Source organism: Heliangelus exortis, chromosome 3 (genome assembly GCF_036169615.1).
Source record: "Heliangelus exortis chromosome 3, bHelExo1.hap1, whole genome shotgun sequence".
NCBI classification, from domain to species: Eukaryota; Metazoa; Chordata; class Aves; order Apodiformes; family Trochilidae; genus Heliangelus; species Heliangelus exortis.
This window is the reverse complement of record NC_092424.1, coordinates 100,353,517-100,381,198: the sequence shown is the minus strand read 5'-3', so window position 1 is coordinate 100,381,198 and position 27,682 is coordinate 100,353,517. Positions and strand designations below refer to the sequence as shown.

Here is a 27,682-nt window from a genome sequence, read left to right as displayed (position 1 = left end):
GCAGTACCGATGGCTTCTGTTAGACAAGATGGCTGTGGTAGAATGGCTTGAATCTCTCTTTTGTGCTAAGTCAGGATTTTCCAATTAAATACACTGGACTGCTGTGGTAACTAGAATAGAATATAATCTGTTAGGGAGATGAGTCATCTCCATCTTAAAAAGACGGTGAGGGTCAGTATTATAGTTTGGTAGCAAAATACAGAGTATAGAAGGATGGAATTGAGCATATAATTATTAAAAATACAAATCAGCATGTTCTGGGAATATTGCAGATCTGATGTTTCTTGTATCCTGAGTGTGTTTTATAAGAAATAGTCTCTCATAAACAATTTTAGCAATAAACAAAATTATGGATGCAGCTGCCCAGAATGTTTTGCAGAGCCTCTTTTTTCCCCCCTTTGTGTCTAAGAGAGAATTCTCCCTTTTTTTTATCCTTCAAAGGAAAACCGTTTTTATAAAGTGGAGAGGTACATTTTTATAGTGGAGAGGTACAGTTTTTGGTGTTATCTGAGGAGTACTTGATTCAAACAAAAATCCATCTGGATTTCAGTGCAACATGCTTTGTTGTTATTCCAAGGTTTTAGTATGGGTTGCTAAGCTTTAGTTGGTGTAGTTATTCCTAGCTTTGGAGTTGTGTCTTGGAAAATTTCTAATATTTAATTTTTAATTTTTCTTCCCAAACTATACCTTGTTTTAATATTTGTATCTAAGATATTTTTACTGTTTTTGTTTGTTTGGGTTTTTTTTTTTTTAGTTTTCAGCACATTTTTTTCCTTCTGTTTAGACTGGAAACTTTGCTTTCATTACCTTTTTGATTTTTTTTTCTCACACTTAAGTATTTTGACTTTTTTTCTTTTTCACCCTCAACAATATGTAACATAAAACACCTTACCAGTGTCAAGCTCCCATTAACAATAACCATTTTTAAAGTCTTTACGGACTCTAACAGAAGGTTTTCTCTTGATAATCTTGTTTTCTCCATATCCCACAAACCTGTTGAAAGTATTTTTGTTTGTGTTTATGCATCAGTTTCTGTGTATGGTATTTCATGTCTGTGGTATTTGCAGCAGCAAATACCTGTGGAATCAGCTATCACAGGGATTATCACTTCCCCCCACTAATGTACTGGTAGGGCAGCCTAATAACCAGAAAACCAGAATAACCCTAAAACCAGAAGTTTAATTCAAGCTGGTTGCACAAATTTCTTATTTTGTTTTAGGCGACACAAAGATGCTAAAAGTGGAATTGTTGCATTTATATTTGTATTGCAAGCTGAATGTTTTGGGGTTTTTTTGTCCATTGGTCTGTTTGTACATTTATTTATGTACCCAGCTTTTGGCAGTTGCAGTGGCTTTTTGGAGGCAGGCAGGCAGCGTGCCCTGCTGGGTTGGCCCTGCCTGCCTGCAGCACACAAGGACGGAGGAAAGTGCTGAGTTCCTGTCATTTATTGTTCATAAACCTATGGATTAGTTTTCAGAAATGACTAATATAAAAGTTGCTGACCTTGGTTACTGACTTGAACCACTTTTATATTCAAAATGTTGCCAGGTAACTTGACTGTCGGTTACTTTTATTGGTACTGATTCTTTTCAGTTGTCTCAATTTTACCTTTATTAAGGATATGTCTGCAAAGAACCTGGATTCAGCTACAGCCTGTGCTATAAAACTTTGTGTGAGGAAGGGCTGTAATTTTAAAAGCCACCTGCCCATGTTAGTATGGGCACCCAAGCTCATATAATTTATCAGTCAGCAAGATTTATTAATATGCGTTTAACAGTGCAGAAACACACTGTGAAGGCTCCTGCCCAGAGTTGATTTGCCTTAGGTGGCTCCAGGAGTAGGCAGGGTAGACCTTCATTCCCCTGAAAGAGTCTTTGGAGACTGTTGGATTCACTCCAACAAATGTGTGTTAGCAAATCTTTAATGAGTATCAGTCCATTATACCCATGGAAGCTCTTGAGGATGGAGATTTTTGTGGATGTCAGACATACTGTAATTTAAAAAACACAGTGATAGTCTACAGGTAGAAAAAAAGATGTAATTCACTGGGAAAGATCTTGCTAGTGATATGCAGGATGGAAAACATGGTTAGCTTTGTAACACAGGCATTTTGGGGAAGGAATATTTTTTGAAGTAGATGTTATTTTGTACCCTGCATTCCAATTTTTTTTTTTTTTTTTAACAGAAGTCTGTTTTAGGTAAAACAACTTGTAGACTTTTCTTTATATTCTTTTGTCAGTTTCAGCTTACGTGAGTTGGACAGCACTCAAAATCACAATTTACTGTGGTGTTTTTCAGGTGATACTCCTTTTTATGCAGACTCATTAGTAGGAACATACAGTAAAATTATGGATCATAAGAACTCATTACATTTCCCAGATGATGTGGAAATTTCTAAGCATGCTAAGAACCTTATCTGTGCCTTTTTAACTGACAGGTAAGTGTATTATTTTGCTGGTATTATTTTTATTTTGGATGGTGTATTAGCACATGAACATTTTAAAAATTAATTCCTTCCATTACTTATGCTAATCTCTGTTCAAATCCTTATTGCAAATTCTGCTCTCAAGTTTTTCTTTTGGGGTGTTTTTTCCAGGTATTGTATTTTATTTCTATGAGTAGTTCTGACAGTTCTTGTTAGCAACACAAGTTGTGCCAAATAAATCCTTGCAATGGCAGTGTATAAAACAGCAGTAAACTTGTGAGTCTGGAAGTACCTTTTTGAGCTCCGAGGCAGGAACCAAGTTGTTGTGCTCAGTGTCTAAGTAGGTGTTACTTAAAAAAATTAAAACAAATACTTCTATGGAAGTAAGCATGTATTTACTGAGTTTAGGCTTTCTTAGAATGTCTGAACTTTTTTCACTTGCTTTGTTGTACTTATTGATAGGTTGGGGTAACAAACCAGCTAGGATATGGTTTTGGTTATAAATAGATCTGAGAGGTCTCCCTTTATGTAGCTGAGTGTTCATTGATGTTAAGCAGTGTAAGTTTGTTCTTGTTCTGAACACTTATATTTTCTCTAATTCCAGAAAGCAGAGATCAACTTGTTTCTCTGATTTAAAAGAAGAGCTATAGGTCCATAATAAACTCTGTATCCATCATGACTTCTTGTACTTTGCTGTGGTCACCTGAACTTGGCTACAGCAGAGCCTTTGTAGACAAAGCTTAGGAAAAAAATTGCCTTATAATCTGTTTTGCATTCAAAGAGAGAATGTTTGCTCTGTTGAGCAATTATCATGGTTTCTCAGGAAGGATGTGCTTTAACAGGATTTTTCACTCTTTGTAGCTGAAGGGTAGAGAGAAAATACAAGTAGGATTGAATAATGTAGATGTGGTGAGGTGCACTTCCACTACGTGTGTCCGTTTTCCTGTTTATATTTAATACAGTGCTGGAGTGATTTATTTGAAACAGATTCCTTCTTTCTGGATGGGTGATCACTGCTGAAGCACTTAAAGAAGGAATAAGCATCAACCATATGATTTATTACTTCTTATGCTTGCATTGTTTTTATGTCCAGTTCTAGTAAATACTTTTAAGAGAGACTCTTCTGGTCCAACTGGAATTTTTTTGTTGTACTTAAAATTTACTTCACAGCAAGTATCAGCAGAAGATGTGTCAGGGATATTTATGGGGCAGAGGATGGAATTCTTAAAATACTTATTTCAGTCCAGCTTTGAATAACTGTTCTGTGCAGTAGAACACAGAATCCTTCCTTCACTTGCATCTTAAGGTTTATCATGTGGTTTGGCAGACACGGAACTTCTGCAGTTTTTTTTCCCCTGAGGGTGTTAGGTTTTTGTTTGTGTTTTTAGGTTTTTTTCTTCGTTCTTGCCTCAGTGATTTCTTTCTTGCTTTACTCCCCACGTGGCAGACTCCAGATTCTGGACATTTTAGCAGTTGCAGGGAGGGGCCATGCTAAGAAACAGGACATTTTATATAAGAAACTACAGATCAGTAGTTGGTGGGGTTTTTTTGTTTGTTTGTTTTTAATTTTTAATTTTGACCATGAGTGTGGTTAACACAGACAGTTTTTACTGAAAGTTTCTTTACTGCTTGTGAGCGAGTCAGAATTAAATTAAATTTAAAAATACAAGTGCTATTTTTCCTAATGTGAATTTGGCTTAATTGCTGTGTTTAGGGATGTGCGACTAGGGAGGAATGGTGTAGAAGAAATAAAGCATCACCCTTTTTTCAAGAGTGATCAGTGGAACTGGGACAACATTCGAGAGAGTAAGTAGATTAGCACAAAACTTCTGGTTTTATTCAGTATTTGCATTAGTAGTAATTAAAAAAGACACTTTAGGCTGTATAAAGTATTTTCTTTCTATGAAGAATCATGCTCAAACATTGATATTTACAATTTGTATTGTAAAACCTCTATTACCAATGTTACCAATGGTTAGTGAATAGTAAACATTTTTCCTACTGGAATTATCCTCAACTTTATTATGCTTTGTAATGTTTGGAGTTCTGTTTTGAACACTGGACCTGTATGTTTCAGAATTCTTACTATTAAGAATGGATGCTAGTTGCTTTGTGGCTTTCACTGTTTTGCTTTGGGGTTTGTTGGTTTTTTTTCCCTTTCATTTTTTTGAAATATTCTGTAGTTAGACAGTTTTGCTTGTGGTCTTGTCAGTTTTACTGCTTTTCAATTAAGGCATTGTGAACTTGATATTTTTAATGGCAAAAGTGAAGCATTTCAGTTTAGATCATGAGCTTGATTGTAACTTAGGTAGTCATGTTTTACTAAAGTTTTTTAAATGATGATTGTATTTAGAGTTCTATTCCCAAATGTGATTACCTTAACAAATGCATTTTATGCATTAAATAGTCCTTGCATGTGCAATCTAAAACCAAATTTCTCTAGTAAAAAAATGTTCTCAATAATATTTACAGATCTGCTTCATGGTTACTACATATTACTATATGTTTATTATTATAACAGCACAAGCTACAGTCTTATTAACACTGTAAAGATATCATTATTTAGCAAGTGACTGAATTTTGGAGTGAAGTTGATTGTTTCCCCTCTTTTTATAGCTGCTGCTCCTGTTGTTCCTGAGCTTAGCAGTGATATAGACAGCAGTAATTTTGATGACATCGAGGACGACAAGGGAGACGTGGAAACTTTTCCAATCCCCAAAGCCTTCGTGGGAAACCAGCTGCCTTTTATAGGGTTTACCTACTATAGAGACAATTTGTATGTGATATTTTAATATGCATTTTTAGAAATACACTTGCAGATTTTTCTATCCTATTTTTGATTTTTCTATCCTATTTTTTTTCCACTCTAGATGCATAATTTATTCATTGCATCGTATTAATTTATGTGAAAGTGTGAAAATACGAACTGGAGTTTAAGTAGAATATATAATTTCCTACTATTTTAGTAATTTTGGTAATTGATTAAAACCAGTATTTTTTATATAAACAAAATAATATTGTCTTAAAAAATTCCTTAGGAATTACTGATAGGATTGTAATTTAGTTCTAAAATAGTTTTATACTAGCAGCTTTTGGAAGAAGTTTATAGAGGATGATAGCTTCCTAGGCCTCAAATAATTAAAAACTTATAATCTGCAATGGATTTAAAAATGTATGTGATACCTCACTTAAGAAAAGATTTTAATCAGAAAGCTGCATTCACATTGAAAGGAAGCAAGTTTCATTCTGAGAATAGCATAGGACAAATAAAGGCTTGAGAGAATTTATTAAAATGAGTTGACTGGCAAGGCTGCCAAGTTGTTGAAAACCTGAATAAGAGCTAGAGGGATTTGTTTTTGTTTTTGACAGGTTGCTAAGTGACTCCTCTCAGTCTTGCAGAGAAAATGAGTCTGTGCAATCTAGTAAAAATGAGGTTAGTACCGTTTTTCCTTAGTATTAATGGTATGATGAACAAATTTTGTTAAGTCTGGTAAGAAAAGACAAAGTCTAAAGTAAGTTTTCGGTAAATTGGGGGGATGGAGTTTATATAATGATCCTCAATAAAAATGGTATTTTCTGTTTGCAGGACAACAAGGAGGTAAGCACATTATTTGAATTATGAAAGGAATAAAAAAAATTCCTACATAATTTATGTGAATGTGAAATACACGTTTATTCATCAAATTATTAACAGTAAACCAGTTGTATTTTGAAGCAGCTGTACTCAAGCACTTTTCTTTAATTCTTTTGGCATCTAGAATTTGTTTGGAAAACATGTAAGGCTTTGTTTGCCACAAACAATATCACTCTTGAGAAGCTCATGAATTTTGGCTCCAGATTTGCCCGAATGATTCGTGACTGATTTATTCAGAGTTTGGAAAATTAAATTGTCACCTGCAGTGCTAAAGGAATGTTTAAATCATGCTCTCAGTTGTAGTGAGTGTATGGAGTGTGTTTATCCAGCTTGTGAAGCCTGACAATTGAATTTAAATTTACACATGACAGGAAAGTGCTATAGAAATTTCATGTACTTGCTTACTTCATTACTAAAGGATTTGTGTTGTTCAAGTGTAAATAGTGTGTTGGTAACATTACTTAAAACTTTTAACTCCTTTTCAAAGCTTAAAAAAATATGTGAAGGAAATATGTTCTATATTGACTGGCATAAGTTTAAATGCAAATATTTATCAGACTACACTGCATTCCTTCCTGTCATTGCTGAATAGATGGAGAGATTTAGACATTGCTGGATAGATCAATAGTTTTAGAGTTTCCTTTTTTAAAAGAAATACTGCTGCTGCTTAAAATACGTAGTGTCACGTTCATCATATTTGTTTTTTATGTTGTGATAGTAAACATAATTGGTAAAATACAGCATTTCACTTCTGACAGCCTTTTTTATTTGTCTTTTCTCAATGAATCTCCAGTTTTTATGTCCTTTACAGTGTTGCTGTCCTGGGAATCTTTTTATTGTAACAAATGTGAAATACATTAAAAAAACACTTTTTTTTTTTTTTTTTTTTTTTTTTTTTTTGGTGAGGGAGGAAAGAAGGGATGAAAATAAAGCTTGAAGACATTAAAGAAATCCAAAATTTATTATTTGCAATTTATTTTATTTAATTAATATTCAGTTACTTGACTCACAGTTTCTATTCAATATTTTAGTACACATACCAAAGAATCCCTAAACCTAGAAAGTGTTTGTTGGCTTCTCTATGTGTTAGACTAAGAAATTCTACTTTATGTGGCATCATTGAACATGTTTAGTAATGCTCTCTGAATGTTGTACAATTTGGTAGTGTGCCCTTCTTTTTTTTTTTTTTAATTTAATTTAGAAAAGACTATCCTAAGAATTCTGCTCTAGTGGAAAGTCTCTGCCTATAGAGGAGGAGTGCAGGACAGGGCCAGTAACAATATTCCTTGCCCATAGAAATCTTATGACTCATAACCTGTGGCACATAATTCTGTGATAGTTAGATTTAATGTAGCATGCAACAAATTTTTTTGCTTTGGATCTGAGTCTTTAAAATTACTGGGATTAACACCTTGTAGAGATGTATCATCCTGGGGATTTAAAAATACAGTGGAAGTTTGAATGAATTTTCCTCACTTGACTTTTTTTTTGTTTCTTAATGCAATTACACTTCTTTTATGTGATAGTGTTTTTATATGTTGGCTATGCTTTTTTGACATTTTACACAGTTTCAGAAAAAACTAAGCAAGCTAGAAGAACAGCTCAGTAATGAACTACAAGCCAAAGATGAACTAGAACAGAAGTACAGGTGAGACTGCTTTGACATGTTTGGTATGGTTATAAAGAAGCTTTATTACACATTTGGTTTTGAGTACCTAAAAGGTTTTTAATCTACTGTGGGGGTTCCTGGCCCTGCAAGCAGACTTCACTGTCAATTGCTGGGTTAATTCTTGCTACTTCTGTGTTTTGTTTTCTCGTTGTTGTTGTTTTATTGTTTTGGTTTTTTTCCTTAACTCTCCATAAGAATCTCCTGAGTGATTTTCCCAGTCCTCAAATTTCCATGTGATTGCTGGAAATAGAGTATCTTTTCCATGTGATTGCTGGAAATAGAGTATCTTATGTAAAATTAATGAGACACATCCAAACATCCTTATTTCTGTGTAATCATCAGAGCTTAAAAATATTTTTAAAATTTTTTTAGGTCTACTAATACTCGTTTAGAGAAGATAGTGAAAGAGCTAGATGAAGAGGTAAGTCCATAGTTATTTCTTCTTGGAATTAGAACTTCTGTGTATGGCTTTTTACATTTTGAAATAACAAATTACATTTTGAGTAGCTGTGTATTTCTAGCAAGTAGTATCAGTTGATTGCTTGATATTCACAAGCACGAAATTGTTGTCACTACTGAAAGATCCCACTCTTTCTGTACTGCAGCTATGCATTTGTTTCTAGAATTTGTTTTTACGGTGTCTTTCATGTGGAGGACAGTGTGATATAAAGATCTCATCATTGATTCTAAACACTGAAGATGTGAGAGTAATGGGACTATAAGAGGAAGGCCTTCCTTTGCATTGTTCAGTGTCAGTAAAAGGATCCTATTTCTTGCTTAGCTCTGCACCTTAATGCTACTCCAAATTTGTCATCTCTTTGATGAGTGTGTGCAACTTAATGTATTGCTAATCCAGGTGGACATCGAGACCTTACATTACATGTATCTTTCTGTGCTTTGGGAGTGGCTGCGAGGCTGTCTTACCAGATTCATCAGATCCAAGTTGCCAAACAGCCTTTACATTGTAAAAGCTGATGACTGTAGTCCTCATGGGCTGCATTTGGCCACGTGTTCTGACACTTCATATTTTCAACAGGCAAATAGACTGTGGGCTTCTTCATTAAAAAGTAAATTAAGTGTATGAGCTGTCTTTTTAGCATTTAAAGACTAATACTATTCCTTATATACTTAGTGGTGGTTTGTTTTTTTCTAAATACGTCCAGATAACTTCAAGGAAGAATGTAGAGTCTGCAGTCAGACAGTTAGAAAGAGAGAAGGCTCTTCTTCAGCATAAGAATACAGAATACCAGAGAAAAGCAGAACATGAAGCAGATAAGAAACGCAATTTGGAAAATGAGGGTATGTTGAACCATACTTGAAGAGTTCAGTTTTGATGCCAGTTTTAAAAAGATAAGATCAAGAAATTATAATTCAGGTTATCATGACAGTGATTAACAATGTTGAATTGTTTTTGTTATAGTTAACAGTTTGAAAGATCAGCTTGAAGATTTAAAAAAGAGGAATCAGAACTCTCAAATATCCAATGAGAAAATCAATCAACTACAAAGACAGGCAAGCCAACATTATATATATATTTTTTTTTTTTAAAGTAATGGCTATTTGCAGTACAGATTTTGTTAGTAGTGAAGGGAATTGAAATGTGTAATGGCATTTTAAAATCTGTTCTTTTTCCTCATGTTCTGGTGTTAAAAAATAATCTTGAAATACAGTCCTTCTTATGACCTAGTGTTCTGTAGTAGAAACGGTACTTGTTGTATTTTAATTATTTCTGAAGTATGTTTTTAATCAATCTTTAGTTGGATGAAGCCAATTCTTTGTTGCGGTCAGAGTCTGATACTGCAGCCAGGTTAAGGAAGAACCAGACAGAAAGCACGAAGCAAATCCAGCAGCTGGAAGCTAATAATAGAGAACTGCAAGATAAGAACTGCTTGCTGGAGAATGCAAAACTCAAACTAGAGAAGGATTTTCTAAATCTTCAGTCAGCTCTAGAATCAGAAAGAAGAGATCGAAGTCATGGATCAGAGATTATCAGTGATTTGCAAGGTATTTCTCCACATCTAAAGTTAAGCTTTGCTTTTCATTTCAGAAATAACAAGTAGCTTTTGTTGATGTTTGTTGAGCTTCAGTGGGACTTGATTAGTGTACGATGCTATATAGTGTTATGCAACTGTGGACACACATTTAAGAGAAAATCTGTGATTTATTAAATGTCAGTGACAACTTTTAAAATCACCCCAAAAGGGAGGTGTGCTTAATTGTCTCAATTAGAAGCTTTTATATTTGAAAAATTTTGTCTCTAAGTAGATAAAGTATCTTTTTCTTTCACATGGTGCACAACCTCATGGATGTTTTGGTAATTTTTAGGTCGAATATCTAGCCTTGAAGAAGAAGTAAAAAATGGAAAGAGTGCATTAGCCAAACTAGAAATGGAGAAGAGACAATTGCAGGAAAAACTTACGGACTTAGAAAAGGTAACATCACTTCTAGGTGAAGGTTGTTGTTACATTCTGATGGAATGTCTTAATTTGGGCTTTTATTGCTTGAGATAGGAGATAAAACTATGGAAAAATGAGCCTTTTTTCAGCAGTTATCCTTTTTCTTTGAATATTTTGGGATTTTTTTGCAATTTGAGAAGTGGGGATAAAAGACTTTATTTTCCTTATGATCACAATCTATTATACTTCTGAAGTATGTAGTAGTATACTCCACTGTGTAGATGTATAGGTTTTTCTTTAAACCCTCAGTATTGACAAGATGAAAAAGCTTCTGATAGCATTTTTTTTTACAAACTTGTCTTTGAAACACAGAAGAAAAAATAAAAGGGAAAAAATTCTTCAATAAACCTGATCTTTGAACTGCTCTTATCACAGAATGCTGGTTGTTAAGAAGGTGATTCTGTAATTGCAGCTGGGGATACCATGGTGCATTTCTAGATCACTTTGTGATTCATAGAAAAACATTTGTAGAATTGAGTTCTCAGTTAGCTTTTTAGAGTCTTAAGCTCTCTCATCTACTCTTAATATATTTCCAATCTATTGCCGAATTTTGGTATTTAATTTATTTAATATTCTATTTAATTTTTTTTTTCAATGTAATGTTTTCTTCAACAGGAAAAGAGCAACATGGAAATAGACATGACATATAAGTTCAAAGTTATGCAGCAGAACCTCGAACAAGAAGAAGCTGAACATAAAGCCACAAAAGCACGATTAGCAGACAAAAATAAGATCTATGAATCTATAGAGGAAGCAAAATCTGAAGCCATGAAAGGTATTTATTTGACATCACAGTTGGATTTAGGCATAAATTATACAATGAAGGAAATATAATTTTCTGAAGTTAGTGGAAGGATAAGTGTAGGCTTTTTTTCATCGATTCTCTTCTTTTGAAATATAATTGCTGACTTAGAGATTAACAATAGCCCCTTTTTCCTTACATTGCTAGGTTAAAGACATTGATGGATTTTTGGAGTTAAACAGGTTCTCTATTGCAGACTCACTGATTTTCTGTTCTAATGTATTCTCAATTACCTTTTCTCAAATTTATATTACTAAAACTACTTAAAACATTTTTAAGAGCTTATCTGAGTACTTACTCAGTATACTGAGTCACTATGACCTATGATTCCATAGTCACACATGCATGAAATGACAACTGAAATATCTTGGAAAGAGGAGTAATCATCAAACAATCACAGAACATAGCTCTTACATTTGAATTAAATGGTTTAAATTTATTGCAGCTACTTAAAAACCTACCTACAGATCCTGTCCTTCCAATCGGAGAGCATTCACAAGCATGCAGATTTCATATGATTTCAAATTATCTTAGTCGAAGTCTAGATTTAGACAGATTGTTTATTCAGATGTGTTGCAGATAAAATTCAAGTTTTCTTGAAACTCGAAAGCAGGAAAATAGCTATCAGTCAGGAATGCTTGTAAAAACATTCTCTGGGTGTAGATTTACTGCAAAAATTTTAATGAATCGCTTTAGAGCAATCGATCTCTTCAGTCTTAAACGAATAAACATACTGGTTATTGATAGTATGAGACAGTCCTCCTCCTCTTGCCCTCCAAAATCCGCTAGTTTACCCTGACTGATGTCTGAAATCTCTTACTTCACAGAAATGGAGAAGAAACTTTTGGAAGAGAGAGCCTTAAAGCAAAGAGTAGAAAATCGGTTGTTAGAAGCTGAAAAGCAGCGTTCCATGTTGGACTGCGATCTCAAACAATCACAGCAGAAAATCAATGAACTCCTTAGGCAAAAGGATATACTGAATGAAGATGTAAGGAACAATAACAAAAGGAGTCTTGAGTGGAACCTGGTTTTCAACACAATACTTTCCTTGTTACAGCTGTATTTAGGAATGCTTATGAATTTAAGTAGCAGCAACTTTTTCCTTCTCTGTAGTTGGAACTGGAAACCACACTGTAGATTTTCTAGTTTTTCTGAAATATTTTGGTGTTATTGATCTCAAAAAAATGTTTCTTCTGAAGTGTAAAATGCTGTGAGATTGAGACAGGAAAAATAACTTGTTTATTGTGTGCTAGTGCCTTTATTCAGGAAACAGCTTTGACTTGTGAAAAGGTGTGAGCATGTTGTACAAAAGTGTAGAGGAAGTCAGTAATAGACACTGTTTAAATATGGCTTTCATGTAAAATTCATAGGTTTCTGTTTATTTTTCAGGTAAAAAACCTGACATTAAAAATAGAGCAAGAAACACAGAAACGCTGTCTCACTCAAAATGACCTCAAGATGCAAACGCAACAGGTCAACACCTTGAGGATGTCAGAGAAGCAGTTAAAGCAGGAGAATAACCATCTTCAGGAAATCAAATTAAGCCTGGAAAAACAAAATAACGAACTCCGCAAGTATGCAGAGTGGCTCTGTGTTTTTTAGTTGTGTTATTGATATGTAATTATTTTTTTGCAAAAGCTGAAAGCAATAGTGATTATTTAATTTGCTATACAACATATCCTACTCTATTGTACAAAACCTAATTGCTGTTGAAAACTATTTATAGTGACTAGTTGAGATTTGCCCTAGCAATTAAGTAATCTATATATTTGTAGAAAAAGATGCTTGTTCTTCAGTGTCTTACAAGACATATTTGCTCCTGATAATAAAGAGTTTTTATATTTTTTCACAAAAAACATTCTTGTGAATGAAAAGACATGTTTAGCACATGTATCAGATGAATCTCATTTGCAGCTCCTTAATGACTTGTGATGGTTTATCAGTTTAGGTTATAGAGCATAAGTCTTGCTAGGAATGGCTGAGAGGAACTGGGTTTTTTTAGTCTGGAGAAAAGAAGGCTGAGGGGAGACCTTATTGGTTTCCACAGGTACCTGAAAGGAGGTTATAGTAAGGTGGATGTCAGTTTCTTCTCCTAAGGAACAAGCCATAGGCCAAGAGAAAATGGCCTCAAGTTGTGATAGTGGAGATTTAGATTAGATATTAGAAAAAAATTCTTCACTGAAAGGGTTGTTGTCAGGCACTGTCAGACACTGGAATAGGCTGCCCAGGGAAGTGGTGGAGTCCCCGTCCCTGGAGGTATTTAAAAAAAGTACAGATGTGCTTAAGGGCATGGTTTAGTGGTGGACTTGGTAGTGTTAGGCTTAATAGTTGGACTCAATCTTAAAGGTCTTTTCCAACAAAAATTATTCTGTCTCCTTTTGCTATATCTCTTCTGTCACAAAGGTGCTGTTACTCACCTGGAAGAGGGCTGCGTGTGATGGTTGCTGTAATGTGAAACGCTGGCAGAAATCTGTACATTACAGTTCTTTTTTATTGAGTGGCTGATTGACTTTCTGGGTTATGTTAGTAACAGATGAATTCCAGCAGTGATGCGTGTCAAAGAATACAGAAATGTTTTCATGGTCTGAGCTCTAGTAAAGAAGAGACCCTAAATCTGTCAGATCAATGATGTTTTACATGAAACTAGGATTGTCTTGGTGGCCATTTCCTTTATTGGTTTCTCTTACTGGTTAAACTGTGTGACTGTAGCAGTCAGTGTGCGTAAGAGCATTAAAGTGACTTCTTACTATTGCAGTTTTCTCAGCTGTACATATGAAAAAGAGAGCTGAGGTAGCCAAAGGAAGTCTCACATTTTTGACCATACTTTGGTCAGGAAATGACTAAAGAGCTTAAGAGTGTGAATGCTCTTTTCTATTTACTTGTTTGGAGTGTGTTTCATTTCTTTTCTTTTAAAAGTACATTATCCCTTTCTAGGGAACGTCAAGATGCAGATGGACAAATGAAAGAACTTCAAGACCAACTTGAAGCTGAACAGTATTTCTCAGTATGTTTTGTGCTTATTTAGTTATTTATGGAGTACAATGTTACTTTTTCTTCCTCAGTCATCAGGTGTTTCACATCTCTAACCTGAAACTAATCCTTCTTACGTAAGCCTTCATCTTTGTCTGCAGCCTTGTCATTACTCCTTGTTCTTGATAACAGAGCAGTGTGAAAGAGCTTGTGCAACAAAATTTTCCAGCTTTGGAAGGGAATCCCAAACACAGCTTAGAGAGAGGGAGAAGTCAAACAGCTCATTTTTCTGAATAATTTTCTGCATGTTTCAAGCCTTTTGCATTCAGCATCTCTTCTGTGTTGCTCAACATAGAAGAGCTGTTTTCTCAGAATCACATGGTGTGGCAAAAAGTATAATTAAAGCTTGGAAATAAATTTTTCCATTACAGCCAGACTTGTGAGGGATCTGTGGTGGGTTGACCCTGGCTGGACACCAGGTGCCCACCAAAGCTGCTCTGTCACTTCTCCTCCTCAGCTGGACTAGGGAGAGAAAGTGCAACTAAAGTTTTGTAGGTCAGGATAAGGACAGAGAGATCTCTCAGCAGTGACTGCCATGGACAAAACTGACTTGACTTCAGAAATGAACTTAATGCCAATCAAATCAGAGCAGGATACTGATAAACAACAACCTTACAACACATTCACCCAACCCTCTCCCTTCTTACTGGGCTTAACTACACTCCCAATTTTCTTTGCCTCCTCCCCATTGAGGCATAGGGGGACTGGGAGTGGGCTCCTCTCTCCATGGATCCATAGGTCCTGCCAGGAGCCTATTCCAGCACGGGCTTCCCATGGTGTCACAGCCTCCTTCAGAGGGTCTTCCCTGGGCTGGGAAGCATGGGGTCTTCCATGGGCTGCAGGGGTTCAGCCTTCCTCACCAGTCTTCACCAGAGACTGCAGGAGAATCTCTGCTCTAGCTTCTGGAGCACCTCCTCCTCCTCATCCTTCACTGACCTTGGTGTCTGCAGAGCTGATCTTGTCATATATTCTCGCTCTCCTGGATGCTGTTGTGCAGCAACTTTTGTGCCTTCTTAAATAGATTGTGCCAGAGGTGCTACCACTGTCACTGATGGGTTGGCCTTGGCTACAGCAGGTTCATCGTGGAGCTGGCTGGCATTGGTTCTGTCAGATAGAGAGGAAGCTTCTAGCAGCTTCTCACAGAAGCTTAATGTTTTACTTTGGTCTTTAGGTCAGTGAGGAGAATGTTTAGTAGATCAAGAAGCTGTACACATTAAAGGAGAGAAAGGAACAGTTGGGGTAATTTGTCTGCTGTGGATAGGCCAGAGATGGTCTGTCTTGCAGATCAACAGAAAACTTGCAGTTGTCTGTCACTACCTGTATGAAGTCATTTGTGTGTATGGAGCAATACAATTTTTCTTGCATTTCCCCTTAAGCTCTAAATTTGTATCCATTTCACAAAAATTTTTATTTTAAATGCTTTTCTATTCTATTTTTTCCTTCTTCCCATACTTCTTTTTGCACTTCAAAGGAGATATTGTTTTCATAGATTTTTGGGGTTAAGTTATAAATTATACCTACCTACCTTCCTCTGACAAAAATCTAAAATAGTAAAAAAGAAGTAATTACTTGTTTTCGTTGTTTCTTGTACTTCTGATTTCCTATCAAATAGTGGTATTTCCATGGAGAGTCTCTTTACAGTATGTTTACAAACATATAAAATGTGCATCATACATCTGTACATTCACAAATATACAAGCTAAAAAAACCTCAGAAAACAAAAAACTCCAAACTCGTGTAAAAACTCCAAACACAAGTAAACTAATTCCAACATATTTGGGAACAATGATGTTTTGTTAAATTTAGAGAAGGCATTGCACAGTTACACTCTAATTGAGTGTGTGATCAAAGAACTGCACAGTGTCGTATAATTTTTTGTGTACATTCATGCTTGAATATGCAAATCATGTCCTTTTCTATGTGAATTTAAATTCTAGACTCTGTACAAGACACAAGTTCGAGAACTTAAAGAGGAATGTGAGGAAAAGACCAAACTTTGTAAAGAACTACAGCAAAAGATACAAGAGTTACAGGATGAAAGGTAGATTTTACTAGTTATGCTAATAATATATAAAAAATTAGTACGTCTTTTTGCTGGTTTTTTTGTGGTTTTGTTGTCGTCGTGGTGGTTTTTTGTTTTTTTTTTAACATGACCCCCACCTCTGCCATGACCTCCTATTTTTAAATGTTAATAAACTTAATAGTACATATCAATAATTTGCAGGGATTCTTTGGCTGCTCAGCTGGAGATTACTTTGACGAAAGCAGATTCAGAACAACTTGCACGTTCCATTGCTGAAGAACAGTACTCTGATTTGGAAAAAGAGAAGATAATGAAAGAACTGGAGATTAAAGAGATGATGGCTAGGCATAAACAGGAACTTGCTGAGAAAGATGCCACCATAGCCTCTGTGAGTAATATGAATCATAATTTTGGTAGAGATTTACACGAGCTTGAGTGTTGGATTATCCTTTGTTATTTACCATACTTGAAGATGAGTAATCTACAAGTATATCTGACATTTTAAAGATATTTATTTTCTATGAATAAAGTAAAGCCTGTCTATTACCATGTTTCTTCCATGTGTCTCTTTGATCTTTCTTTCTCCTGTGCCCCTACACACTTTAGAGCTCTTACCCTGGTTTCACTCTTAAGCATTTCCTTCTGTCCTGCACTGCTTTCATACACCAAATGTGTTTTCTTACATAGTCACGTGTACTTTTTGTTTTGTAGTTGGAGGAAGCAAACAGGACACTAACTAGTGATGTGGCTAATCTTGCTAATGAGAAAGAGGAACTAAACAATAAGCTGAAGGAAGGACAAGAACGTATGTATTCTCTGAACAAAATGTAATTTGATTTGAAACCAGTTTTGTTCTTTAGTAGTCCTATTTGCTTTTGTAATAGGTTTTCATAGATTTTTTTTTCTAATTTCCTTGCTACAGAAATTGCAAAGCTAAAAGAAGAAGAAGCAAATGTAGGAAATATTAAAGCCCAATTTGAGAAACAGTTGTTGAATGAAAGAACATTGAAAACCCAGGTAAGCAAATTTATTTAAAGGAATTATGAGATAACGTTCACAACTAATTTTTAACAGAAAACTTTCCATTATGAACTATCTAGACATACCATTATCACTTTATTATTTTTTGCCCCTGAAACAAAATATATTGATCTTTTATTTTGCTTGTACTTAACAGACTTTCAGTGTAGTGAAACTGAATCCTCATGATTTATTACAGAGGAACTCCTAATCCAAATGCAGTCCACCAGCAAAATTCTTCATTTCAATCAAATTAATTCATATTTTGCTTCTTTTAATCTTGATTTGTATTCCTCTGTAATTTACATAAAACAGTGTATTTTTCATTTTAATCTGGATTGATTTTTAGAACAACTGGCATTACAATCCAAAAATATATTTTGGAGCTAGCTAATGGAAATGGAAGAGACTTGAAAATAATTGTTCAAGTAGAAATGTTCAAGGAATTTGCTTGATTAAAGTGAAAATGGAATCATTGCCTCTTTTCAGTTCTGACTGGTACATTGAACTAAAGCAACTTTAAAGTACTGGGTATGCAGGTGTCTTAGGTTACAGTTAAATTAAAAGCTCTGGTTGTGGAAAGAAGAGAAGACATTATTTCTTCATGATATAAATATGTGGGGTTTTTTTTATAATTTTATAATTTAACAATTCTTTTCTTTAATTTAACAATTTATAAATTGGTGGGGTTTTTGTCTTTTTCTTTCTCATGGGAAGGCTGTGAATAAATTGGCTGAGATCATGAATCGGAAGGGTCCGGTCAAACGTGGAGCTGACACTGACGTACGGCGCAAGGAAAAGGAAAACAGAAAACTGCATATGGAACTGAAGTCTGAAAGAGAAAAGTTAACCCAAATGATGATCAAGTATCAGAAGGAAATCAATGAAATGCAGGCAGTAAGATCCTTTTGCAGATACAAACGTTGATAGTATTTTCTGTAATTCTCATGAAATTGACAGGGGCTTCAGGTAGTGTAGGGTCTCTATTCCTGCAATTCCCATGCCCCAAAAAAATACGCAGTACATATACTGAGTTTGGCTGAAAATTCTGCATAGTTTTCTGGGTATTTTTTTTTTCTGTGTATATTTTCTAGTAACTGAGTATTACGGTAATAGGAAATCTTGTAATTTATCCTTACAGCAAATAGCAGAAGAGAGTCAGATACGGATTGAACTCCAGATGACTCTGGACAGCAAGGACAGTGACATTGAACAGCTTCGTTCACAGCTGCAGTCATTACACATAGGTCTCGACAACAGTAGCATAGGCAGTGGACCTGGAGATGCTGAGGCAGATGATGGATTTCCTGGTATGTTAGGTTTATTAATATTTCTGCATTAATTTTTTTTTTTTTATCAAGTGTTTTTACCATATAAGCTGAAGTCTCAGATTGATGCTTTGATGATTCTGTGGCTTTTCACCTTCAGGTGTATATACCATCTAATTAATGATTTGGTAGTGATCACTATCCACCTACTAACTGAATCTGTCTGTAATCATACATCATCTTGCATTTATTTAAAGAATTTTTTTCAAAACACTTCTATTGTACCCCATTAAAACTAAATATTTTTCCATTTTTTTTGTGGTAGTTACTTTGCAATTACTGTGTTATGTGATGAAATGTAATACTAATACTTTCTTCTTAGAGATTCGATTTTGACTTCTTTTCTACATTTTTCCTCCTTTATGCTTCATGTTTAGTCCATATCACTCAATCCCACACTATGGAATCAATGTCTTTTACCTACCAGCACTCTTCTACCTCTGTCAGTATTGCCACTAAGCCTTCCAGTTCTCGCATGCTTCTCGATTCTGATTCTGACTCAGAGGAGGAGCCTTTGTCTTGTTCCCACAGCCCTACAGAAGTTGATAGCACAGGTGACATCCCTGAGAACTGTTTGGTTTTGTTCTTACTTTGTCTTTTTCTCTGTTTCAAAACTAACACTATTAATACATTATTTTAAAAAAAAACTGCAAAAATCAGATCTGGCAGTAAATGCTCTGCAGTGACAGTAAATTTTGCTGTCAAAGCTGTGAAGATGTTTGCATGGACAAACAACTGGCCTGGTTTCTCTTAAGTGTTTACAGATGTTTGCTGCCATTTATAAACTCACCTCTTCTAATAAAGCATTGAATGAATAAGCTTTATGCTCCTGTTTTCAAGGCAGCCTCTGTCCAGTATCTGCAGCTTGCTGGATGACTCCAAAATACTGGATACCAAAAAGTCAAATCTTTGTGGTTTTAATGAAGTGTGGAGACATCTAAATCCTCACTGTCACAAAGTGCATTACTTGCTTGTAGAATTCAAGGCTTCTGACTATTACATGGTGTTGCCATATTTCAAATCTTTTGTTTGATTCTTGTATGATAAGACAAACAAAATTTATTCATTTTTTCAGTACATTAAGCATATACTGAGATTATTTTTGTTTTACTAATCCTGTATTCTCTATGACTACACATACACCGTGTTGAACAAAACTTTAGTGTTAATGTCAGAGGTGGATTTTTTAAGTGTGTTCAAATTTCTGTATTTCAATTGAGGTTTCTTTCCTCTGAAGACAAAACTTGTTTTGGAATAATGACATTACTTCATCAAACTGGAGTAAAAAATAAAGCATTTTCTCTCTTCATTCTCTGATTTTGCTATTAGAAGCTATTAGGCTTCTAATAAAAGAATTTTTAAGTATGTACATGATTTTTCCTTGTTAGCTGCTGTTGTGGTACCTGCATGGTTTTGTTTTATTTTAAAGTAAAAATTATTCTAAAGCAAAAATTATTCTAAAGCAGGACTTCTTTTTCTGACATAATTACAACAGATTTGAAGTGTAATGGTTGTTTTTGTTGGGGTTTTTCCCCTCTAGTTCTTATAAGCATGTACTGTGAAAATTTTTGAATATTCTGACCTTTGGCTGATCCGTTAGTATAGATTGGACACCAAAAATGAAGAAGTGTAACCAGAAGCTCATTTTGTCAGATTTCATGGGATAATATTAATGATTGTAGAAGGAAATTTTTTTTCACACCTTTAAGAAACATTTGCTTCCTGAATGTGGGAAAGAATTTTTTGTGTCAGCATTTTTCTTGCTACCCTTTTTATCACATATAGTTGAAAGGAAAAATTTAAAGTGTCAGGCATGAGGTAAAATACACATTATGGAACTACTTCATTTACTTGATACATATAGTGAGGTGTCATCAACAGCAGTGGTTATAGAGACTGAAGACAGGCCATACCTGAATAAATAACCTTGCTTGAAGTCTCTAGGCAAAATGAGAATTCTTTGAACATGTTATAACTATTTGTTACACTGTGTTAAACATGGACAGGTCCCTGAAAATATCCTCTGATGAGAGAAAACTGCTTTTGCAATTTTGGAGCATGTTTATGCTCCTTTCATGGTTTTGTGTTTATTAAAACTTAAAGCTTCAGTATTTTTGACTTGTAGGTTTCTCAGCAGCAGTAGATGTTATCTGCTAAGGTGTGAAACTCATTAGGAAAATTTTATTGCAATTGAGTAGTTTCAATAAGAAATAGAGAAAAAAATGTATTAAATGCAGCTGTAAAAATAGGGTCAAAGGTTGTGTGATACTATGTATTACCCAGCACTAGGAAAGCATGATGCTGGTGAGCCTTTGGTTGCTACTGAAATGTGTGTCAAACAACAGCTGAGCTGTTAATTCTGTTGATAAATCAAATCTAACATTTTAGTGTGGAATTAAATATTGCAAGCAAGTAAACAGGCAGTTGAATTTAGGAAAGGCCTAAGGATTAGCCAAAAATTACTTATTTTGAATTAGAAACCTTAGGAGATTTAGGCAGAATTCTAAAAAAAGAAAAGAAAAATTGACAGGGCAAAAAATATGAATTAAAATACTAAACTTCTGAAATTTTACCTGGCATGTAGAGGATATAGATTGGTGGGGGTAGTTGGCCCTTTTTTTGTCTTGAGCTGGATGTTGTGTGGGCTGTACTAATATCTTCAGATGCTGCTCTAAAAGTTGAAGGTTGATAGATTTAAGCATTTAAAATGTCTTTAAAAACTTACTAAAGGGAATGTGTGTGCTATAATTGCAAGTTTATTCTTCCCCTTCTTCCTTATGCCTACTGCTCTACTTTTGTGATTGCATTGATAGTCGTTGGCTCTATACAGGAATACAGTTTAATTTTTCTTGAACATCCACTGTGATAAACTCTGCAAAACCTTATAATTTTAAATACTTAATGTTCTCATGTTTGCTCTGCAGCTTTATTTTTTATCTTTGATAAGTATTTTAAAATGCACAGTAGTCTCAAAAATAATGTTTTGTGAATATCTCTGTTTTTTGTTATATAACTTTTTTTCAGAATCAAGATTGGAAGGCTGGCTATCACTGCCTGTTAGAAATAACACTAAAAAGTTTGGATGGGTTAAAAAGGTAAGAAAACCAGGATTATTATCTAGTTTTATGTATAGTCTACAGGATTTCATTTATTTTCTCATTACCTGAAATATGTTTACTGGTATAATTATGTTTGAGAGGAGTTGGTTAGGACAATTGTAGTATGTTGATACTTCTTAACCTTCTTACTTATTTCTAGACTTTCATTTTTATCTCTTCACAGGTACTTAAGTATGTTTAAATATCAATTTATTTGGTAACATAAATTGATTTGTCAGATAATTAGAATTTCTTTTTGTGCATTGACTTTATTGACAAATCATGTACTCAGATACAGTACTACTATTGTCTATTTAGCTACCATTTTAAAAGACTGTAGAAAAAATATTGCTGTGACATCTGTAGCAATTGCTGTGACATCTTTGACATGTGTGATAAGCTTGATTAAAACATATTTCATTCTCTTCTGTCTCTTTGCCAGTATGTAATTGTAAGCAGTAAGAAGATCCTGTTCTATGACAGTGAACAAGATAAAGAGCAGTCTAATCCCTATATGGTATTAGATATAGAGTAAGTATTACCATGTGCTTTTCCTTCTTCTGATTTGTGGGTGAACTTCGCCAGAAAGACTGACAGGAGACCTTTTGAAGTCTAGTCCAGGAGCAGGGGGTAACATGGGCATCCTTTCACAATTTGAACTGCAGAGCTGGGAGCTGAAGTATGGGTTGTACGGAGTGGTGCAGCAGTAGTGGGGTGCTCAGTCTCACACTGGTACCTCTGCTGAGATCTGATGTGACTGAACTGCTTCCTTTAGCTCATTTGCCTCATGTACACAGTGTAGCAAAAAGCAAATAAAAAGTGTAAAGGAGAGGCTATAATTTTCAGTGTTCATACATTTTCACTTACAACATGTCCTTGCAAGTGGATTGTACAATTAATTAAGATATTTCCTTAATAAATACAGAATGTGGACATCCAGAGGCTGGAGTGTAGGGAGAGGAGGATTGTGTTAGAAAGCTGCATGTGATTATAAATTAATTAAAGTCATGTGTTGTTGTTTTTTCAGTGCTGTATTTCTTTTTTTTTTTTGCAAATATAGCTGGATGCTTGTGACATTTTCATTTAGGAGTTTTGGAAGTTCATGTGCAGGATTGAAAGACAGGACTAAGCAAGTGATTATAAATTTGTGCTGACAAATCATTAAGGGCTCTAAGTCTTGATGTGGTATATTGTGTCCTAACTTAATCTGTCAATTTGAATTTATCATTTTGTTAACATAAGTTTTTGTCATTATTGAAATAATTTCCTCTAGCAAACTCTTCCATGTCCGACCAGTCACTCAGACTGATGTGTACAGAGCAGACTCCAAGGAAATACCTAGGATATTCCAGGTATTCAGAAGTAAATTAATATTTCTAGTGTAACGAAGATGGTATTTTTCACATTTCCAAAAATATTTTCATAATTTTGTCTAATGATATATTTGCTAATATAAAGAACATTAAAAAAATCTGCTCCATTGTATTTCCTCAGTCTTTTTATGTAATTACTTTGTATTTCCATTTGTCATATAGGAGTACTGAGATTATTTTGCTTTGATTTTAGATTCTATATGCTAATGAAGGAGAGAGCAAAAAAGAACAGGAATTTCCAGTGGAGCCCATGGGAGAGAAGTCAAATTACATTTGTCACAAAGGACATGAGTTTATACCTACTCTTTATCACTTTCCAACCAATTGTGAAGCTTGCATGAAGCCACTGTGGCATATGTTTAAACCTCCTCCTGCTCTAGAATGTCGCCGTTGCCATATCAAATGTCACAAAGATCACATGGATAAAAAAGAAGAGATTATAGCACCTTGCAAAGGTAAATATCAGATACTTGATATGCATAAAGTCACTGGTGTCACAGGGCATTCTGATACTTCAGAGGATTCTAGTAGTGGTCTGACTAACTAAACATAAAGAGCTAGGTTTTTATTTTGTTTGTTAGTACAAACTAGGTTTTGTTTGTTAGTACATAGCCATTGGAACCTTGCTAAGAATGTCTGCACAAGGATCAACTCACTGCTGTGAATTAATGGTGTGTAGCTGATACACATATGTACCAGCACACAGTAAAACATGGTGTCCCTAAGACCACTCACACTGTGTGTTGTGCTGGATTGCTATATAAAATGATACTGTTAGTGCATGTTATGGAATAGATTATTTTCAATTAAGTTTACTCCTTGTGACTCAGGTTGTGTAGTTTCTTGGGCTCAGGCATACCTCTTCCTTGTTTTTTTTTTCCTTGGGAGTGTCTGTCTTCTCTAGTAGAAAGTAGTTACCCCCTAAATGTGAGGAGGAGGCACTGTCAGGAAACAAAGTTTGGTAAATTTGGGTTTGCTTTGGTTTTGGTTTCCTTGCTGATTTCTCTTTGTGTAGACTGTGTGAGTACAGTAATCTGGCAAGTAATTTTTGATGTGTGCATGTTTAGAATTATAACAATATTAATTTTAATTTTAAAAATTCTTATTACAGTGTACTATGATATTTCAACGGCCAAGAATCTACTACTGTTAGCTAATTCTACAGAAGAACAGCAAAAATGGGTGAGCCGACTGGTGAAAAAAATACCCAAGAAGCCTCCAGCACCTGACCCCTTTGCCCGATCTTCTCCCAGAACTTCCATGAAGGTACAGCCAAACCAATCCATCAGACGACCAAGTCGACAGCTTCCTCCAAAACCAAGGTGACACAAGGGCTGCTATTCAGTTTATTGTTTTAAATATTTTACTACGGTTAATGCCATATGCATTGACAAAGTCAGTTGACCACAGATGTTGTTAACTACTGATATGTGGTCTAGCATGTTATCTTCTACAAACCTCAGTTTATAGGAACCACTTTTTTCTTATTGAAAGGACCTTGCATTGCCTCTTAGTTAACCCTTCCATACTGGTAATGTCCCCTATTGCTTTCCTGTGTAATAGGCAGAACGTGAAGCACCATCTGTAGCCTGATAGTTCTTGTAAACTGGCAGGTAGTAGGGTGAATGAGAGTTAACTAGGCAAATGGTCAGTGAGAGCACTGTGAAAATTTAAAAGTAGAAAAGAACAAAAAAAGCTTTAACACTTTTCAAAATGGTCACTGCTGTACCTGAATTGAAGCTGAGCATTAAAGTTAAGTGCTTGTGGCTCTAATGAGCCTCAGAAAGAATTAGGTGCCTTCTAAAAGCAGTGTATAAGGCCTTACATGTAGCAAAAGACTGTGTGTCTTTTGTTTCTTACTGTTTGGTTTTGAGGCATGTGTTGAAATTCCTGCCCTGCTCGTGTTGAAATTCCTGCCCTGCTCTAAGGCTAGATATCTGACTGCAGATTAGTGTGTTAAGAGTGTGTTTCATCTGACCAAATGTATGTATCTATTTCTATCTCCATTTACATTTAATTTTATAAGGATTCATATCCTCCTAGTGTAGAAAAGGAGCATACAGCATGCTCTTGGACAGCTACAGTAAAAAGCTGGTTCAGATGCATCCCACTTGCTGCAATGGGAGGCACCTGTCTGAGCATCACTTGACCTTTTTGCATGAGAGCAGGAAAATGGGAGGAGCTGGATCAACATTTTGTGGAGTAGCTGGAGCACTTACTAAGGCATGGGAGAACTGGTTTCAGTTCCTCATTTAGCTTGAAAGGACTCATATCTCACGATTGCTAAAATACTGGTCTTATCAAATTCCTCCTCTGATTTGGAAAAAAAGAACCAACCCAGTAATCAATTACTGGACATGTTTTAAACATGCTATGCTGTATTGTGGAAGTGATAACATTTTGCAGGTAGTGCATATGTGATTGCACAGTACAGAATTTTCTCAGTTTTCTTTTTCTTTTTTCATCACCTAGACTAATAATGCAGAGGGGAGTAAAAGAGGGGAGTGCACAGTAAGCATGCTCTTTCCCTGATGCTGCTGCTATCCCTGAACAGCCTGAACTACAAGGAGTTAGCTCTAAAAAACTAATGGTATTTTAATGTGTGTGGAAATACAAAGTGAAAGGAATCAAAGCTCAATTTCACTTCTCTCCTAGCTTCCATACAAACTGTTTTTTTCTTTGTGATTTCTTTACATACTTCAAGTCTGACCTCATAATTTCCATTTTAAATGATCAGGGTTTTTTGATTATAACCGTGAGGATAAAATTTGTTTAATTACTACCTAAGGACTGAGTATTGAAGGGTTTCTGTGTGCAAAACTAGCAAAAATATCAGTGACTGGATGGAAGTATGAATCAAGGAAACATGCATGAAAACTTTGGGCACAAGTAAAATGCTTTTCCTTTGTGTAGTATTTACAGTTTAATTCATTAGTTTTATTCTGTTTCTTACTGCTGACATAAAGGCTATGTTGTAACTTCTGATTGGTTTTTGACAGCTGTTCCTAGGTGCTCATAAATTAATTCCTCTCCTTCTAAGACCCTTCTTTCAGTCCCCATGAAATTTTTTACAAAAAAATTTTTCATAAAACACTGTTTACTATTACACCTCTTTTTAGTTGGGGTCCTCCAGTCTGAGTCAATCTTAAGGGATTTTTTTCCCTATATGTATGTGTATATATATATTTCTATCTGTATACTTTGTAATGGTGGGAAAAGGAGGAGAAGGAACATTTATGTGTAAATTAAACTTTCCAAGTTAGGTTTGCAAATGTACCTAACAGATGGAAATAGTGTCATCCTGTGAGGTCATCTCCCCTATCATCTTACTAATGCAGGCCTGTCAAACCAGTGGAAATCTGTATAAATTTACACACTTTCAATTAGAAACCACATACTTATAAATTACTCTAAGTGCTATAGTAAATTAATATCTGACTGGTGCCTCTATGAGGCTTTTGTACAAGGACTTACTGTATGAAGTAATAACAGTCTCTTAGAACTTTACTAAGAATGAAGCTTGAGCTGCCAGTGAAATCTGGGGACAGTGTGGCTGGGGACAAGCTGGAGATGAGCCAGCAGTGGGCCCTGGCAGCAAGGCAGGCTCTGGGACTGCACCAAGAGCAGCAGAGCCAGGTCATTGAGAGTAGAGATTATCCTTCTGTTCACTCCTTAGTCTGCAGGGAGATACAGCCCCTCTGCTTGGGCCCCCAGATTCAACCCAGACATTGATGAACTGGGGAAAGTCCCAGCAGGGACCAGCAGGATGCTCAGAGCAGAGGCTTGAGGAAGCTGAGCTTGTTCAACCTGGTTATTACAGCAGCCTCTCCCTGCCTGTGAGGGGTATCAGGGAGCCAGAGCCAGGCTCTTAAGCCCAGCATGATGAGAGGGTGAGAAACAAGGGACTGGGTTCAACCAAGAGAGATTCCAACTGGATAGAAGGGAAAGCCAGTGCAGAGGAGCTGGGCAGGCTGGGCAGGGTCCATACCTGGGGGCTTTGAGGACCTGACAAGACAAAGCCTTAAGCAGCCTGGGCTGGCCTTGTTGCTGACCCTGCTTTGAGCTTCAGGTTGGGTTTAGAGACCACCCAAGATCCCTTCTGACCTGCATGGTCTTATAAGTCCTGTCCCTCCTAGGAATTTCACACACTGAATTTTCAGGGCTGTTGCTTTTCATGATAATGTAAGAATCAGGGCAAGCCTGGCTTTGATATAGACTATACAATTTCTGCTTATCCATTCAATAGGATAACTCCAAAAGGATTGAAATTTAAAAAAAAATCCAACTTTTCTTATATTTTAGTGCCTAATAAATTCTTAAAGTGTATAGAAATTACAGTAGCCATAGTTAAAAATAAATGAATATTGGTCTTTTTCAGGGATATATCACATTTTAAAATGTATAAATTTTAAAACCTGAAAACCCAAAAAACCACTGAACCCAATTTTGCTTAAGGCATGTGATTAGCTGTATTAAACATTGTGGGATGTTTTAGTTAAAACAAACTGAACTTTGTTAGGGTAGAGTTTCTGTCTCTGTCTACTATGGTTGGTGTATAATCCTGATTTAAAATCCATTTTGCTTGCTGGAGAGATGACTGGACTGGTTTTCACTTCTTGTAGCTATAACAGTTGAGAAGTTAGTACTTTAGATAGTTTCTAAGATCCTTCTATAACGACAGAAAGATTAATACCTCTAGACAGTGATTCATCCCATCCTAAAATAAATGCCTAAAATAGGTAAAATGACTCATTTGCTGACACAGTTTGCCTCGCTTGCTCTCTTTGTTCTATGCTGGAGGGGTGCAGGCAGCAATGCCTAGAG

At 35.5% G+C, this 27,682-nt stretch overlaps 1 protein-coding gene across 4 annotated transcripts in view; it reads left to right on the top strand.

The window, feature by feature from the left end:
* Positions 1–27,682, top strand: part of ROCK2 (Rho associated coiled-coil containing protein kinase 2) — a 96,560-nt gene that overhangs the window by 64,853 nt on the left and 4,025 nt on the right. For 2 of the 4 annotated variants that reach the window (XM_071741913.1, XM_071741912.1), the window contains exons 7-32: positions 2,299–2,437; positions 4,140–4,231; positions 5,042–5,201; positions 5,795–5,858; positions 7,628–7,707; positions 8,101–8,149; positions 8,892–9,027; positions 9,149–9,240; positions 9,486–9,732; positions 10,054–10,160; positions 10,800–10,959; positions 11,814–11,974; positions 12,376–12,560; positions 13,921–13,990; positions 15,954–16,057; positions 16,241–16,427; positions 16,751–16,844; positions 16,962–17,056; positions 17,777–17,956; positions 18,201–18,369; positions 18,765–18,941; positions 21,412–21,482; positions 21,928–22,016; positions 22,759–22,837; positions 23,052–23,313; positions 23,970–24,180. In XM_071741913.1, the coding sequence (XP_071598014.1) occupies positions 2,299–2,437; positions 4,140–4,231; positions 5,042–5,201; positions 5,795–5,858; positions 7,628–7,707; positions 8,101–8,149; positions 8,892–9,027; positions 9,149–9,240; positions 9,486–9,732; positions 10,054–10,160; positions 10,800–10,959; positions 11,814–11,974; positions 12,376–12,560; positions 13,921–13,990; positions 15,954–16,057; positions 16,241–16,427; positions 16,751–16,844; positions 16,962–17,056; positions 17,777–17,956; positions 18,201–18,369; positions 18,765–18,941; positions 21,412–21,482; positions 21,928–22,016; positions 22,759–22,837; positions 23,052–23,313; positions 23,970–24,180 (3,460 nt within the window). The remainder of the gene's footprint in view (positions 1–2,298; positions 2,438–4,139; positions 4,232–5,041; positions 5,202–5,794; positions 5,859–7,627; positions 7,708–8,100; positions 8,150–8,891; positions 9,028–9,148; positions 9,241–9,485; positions 9,733–10,053; positions 10,161–10,799; positions 10,960–11,813; positions 11,975–12,375; positions 12,561–13,920; positions 13,991–15,953; positions 16,058–16,240; positions 16,428–16,750; positions 16,845–16,961; positions 17,057–17,776; positions 17,957–18,200; positions 18,370–18,764; positions 18,942–21,411; positions 21,483–21,927; positions 22,017–22,758; positions 22,838–23,051; positions 23,314–23,969; positions 24,181–27,682) is intronic. The other 2 variants (XM_071741915.1, XM_071741914.1) reach the window with 1 other exon arrangement.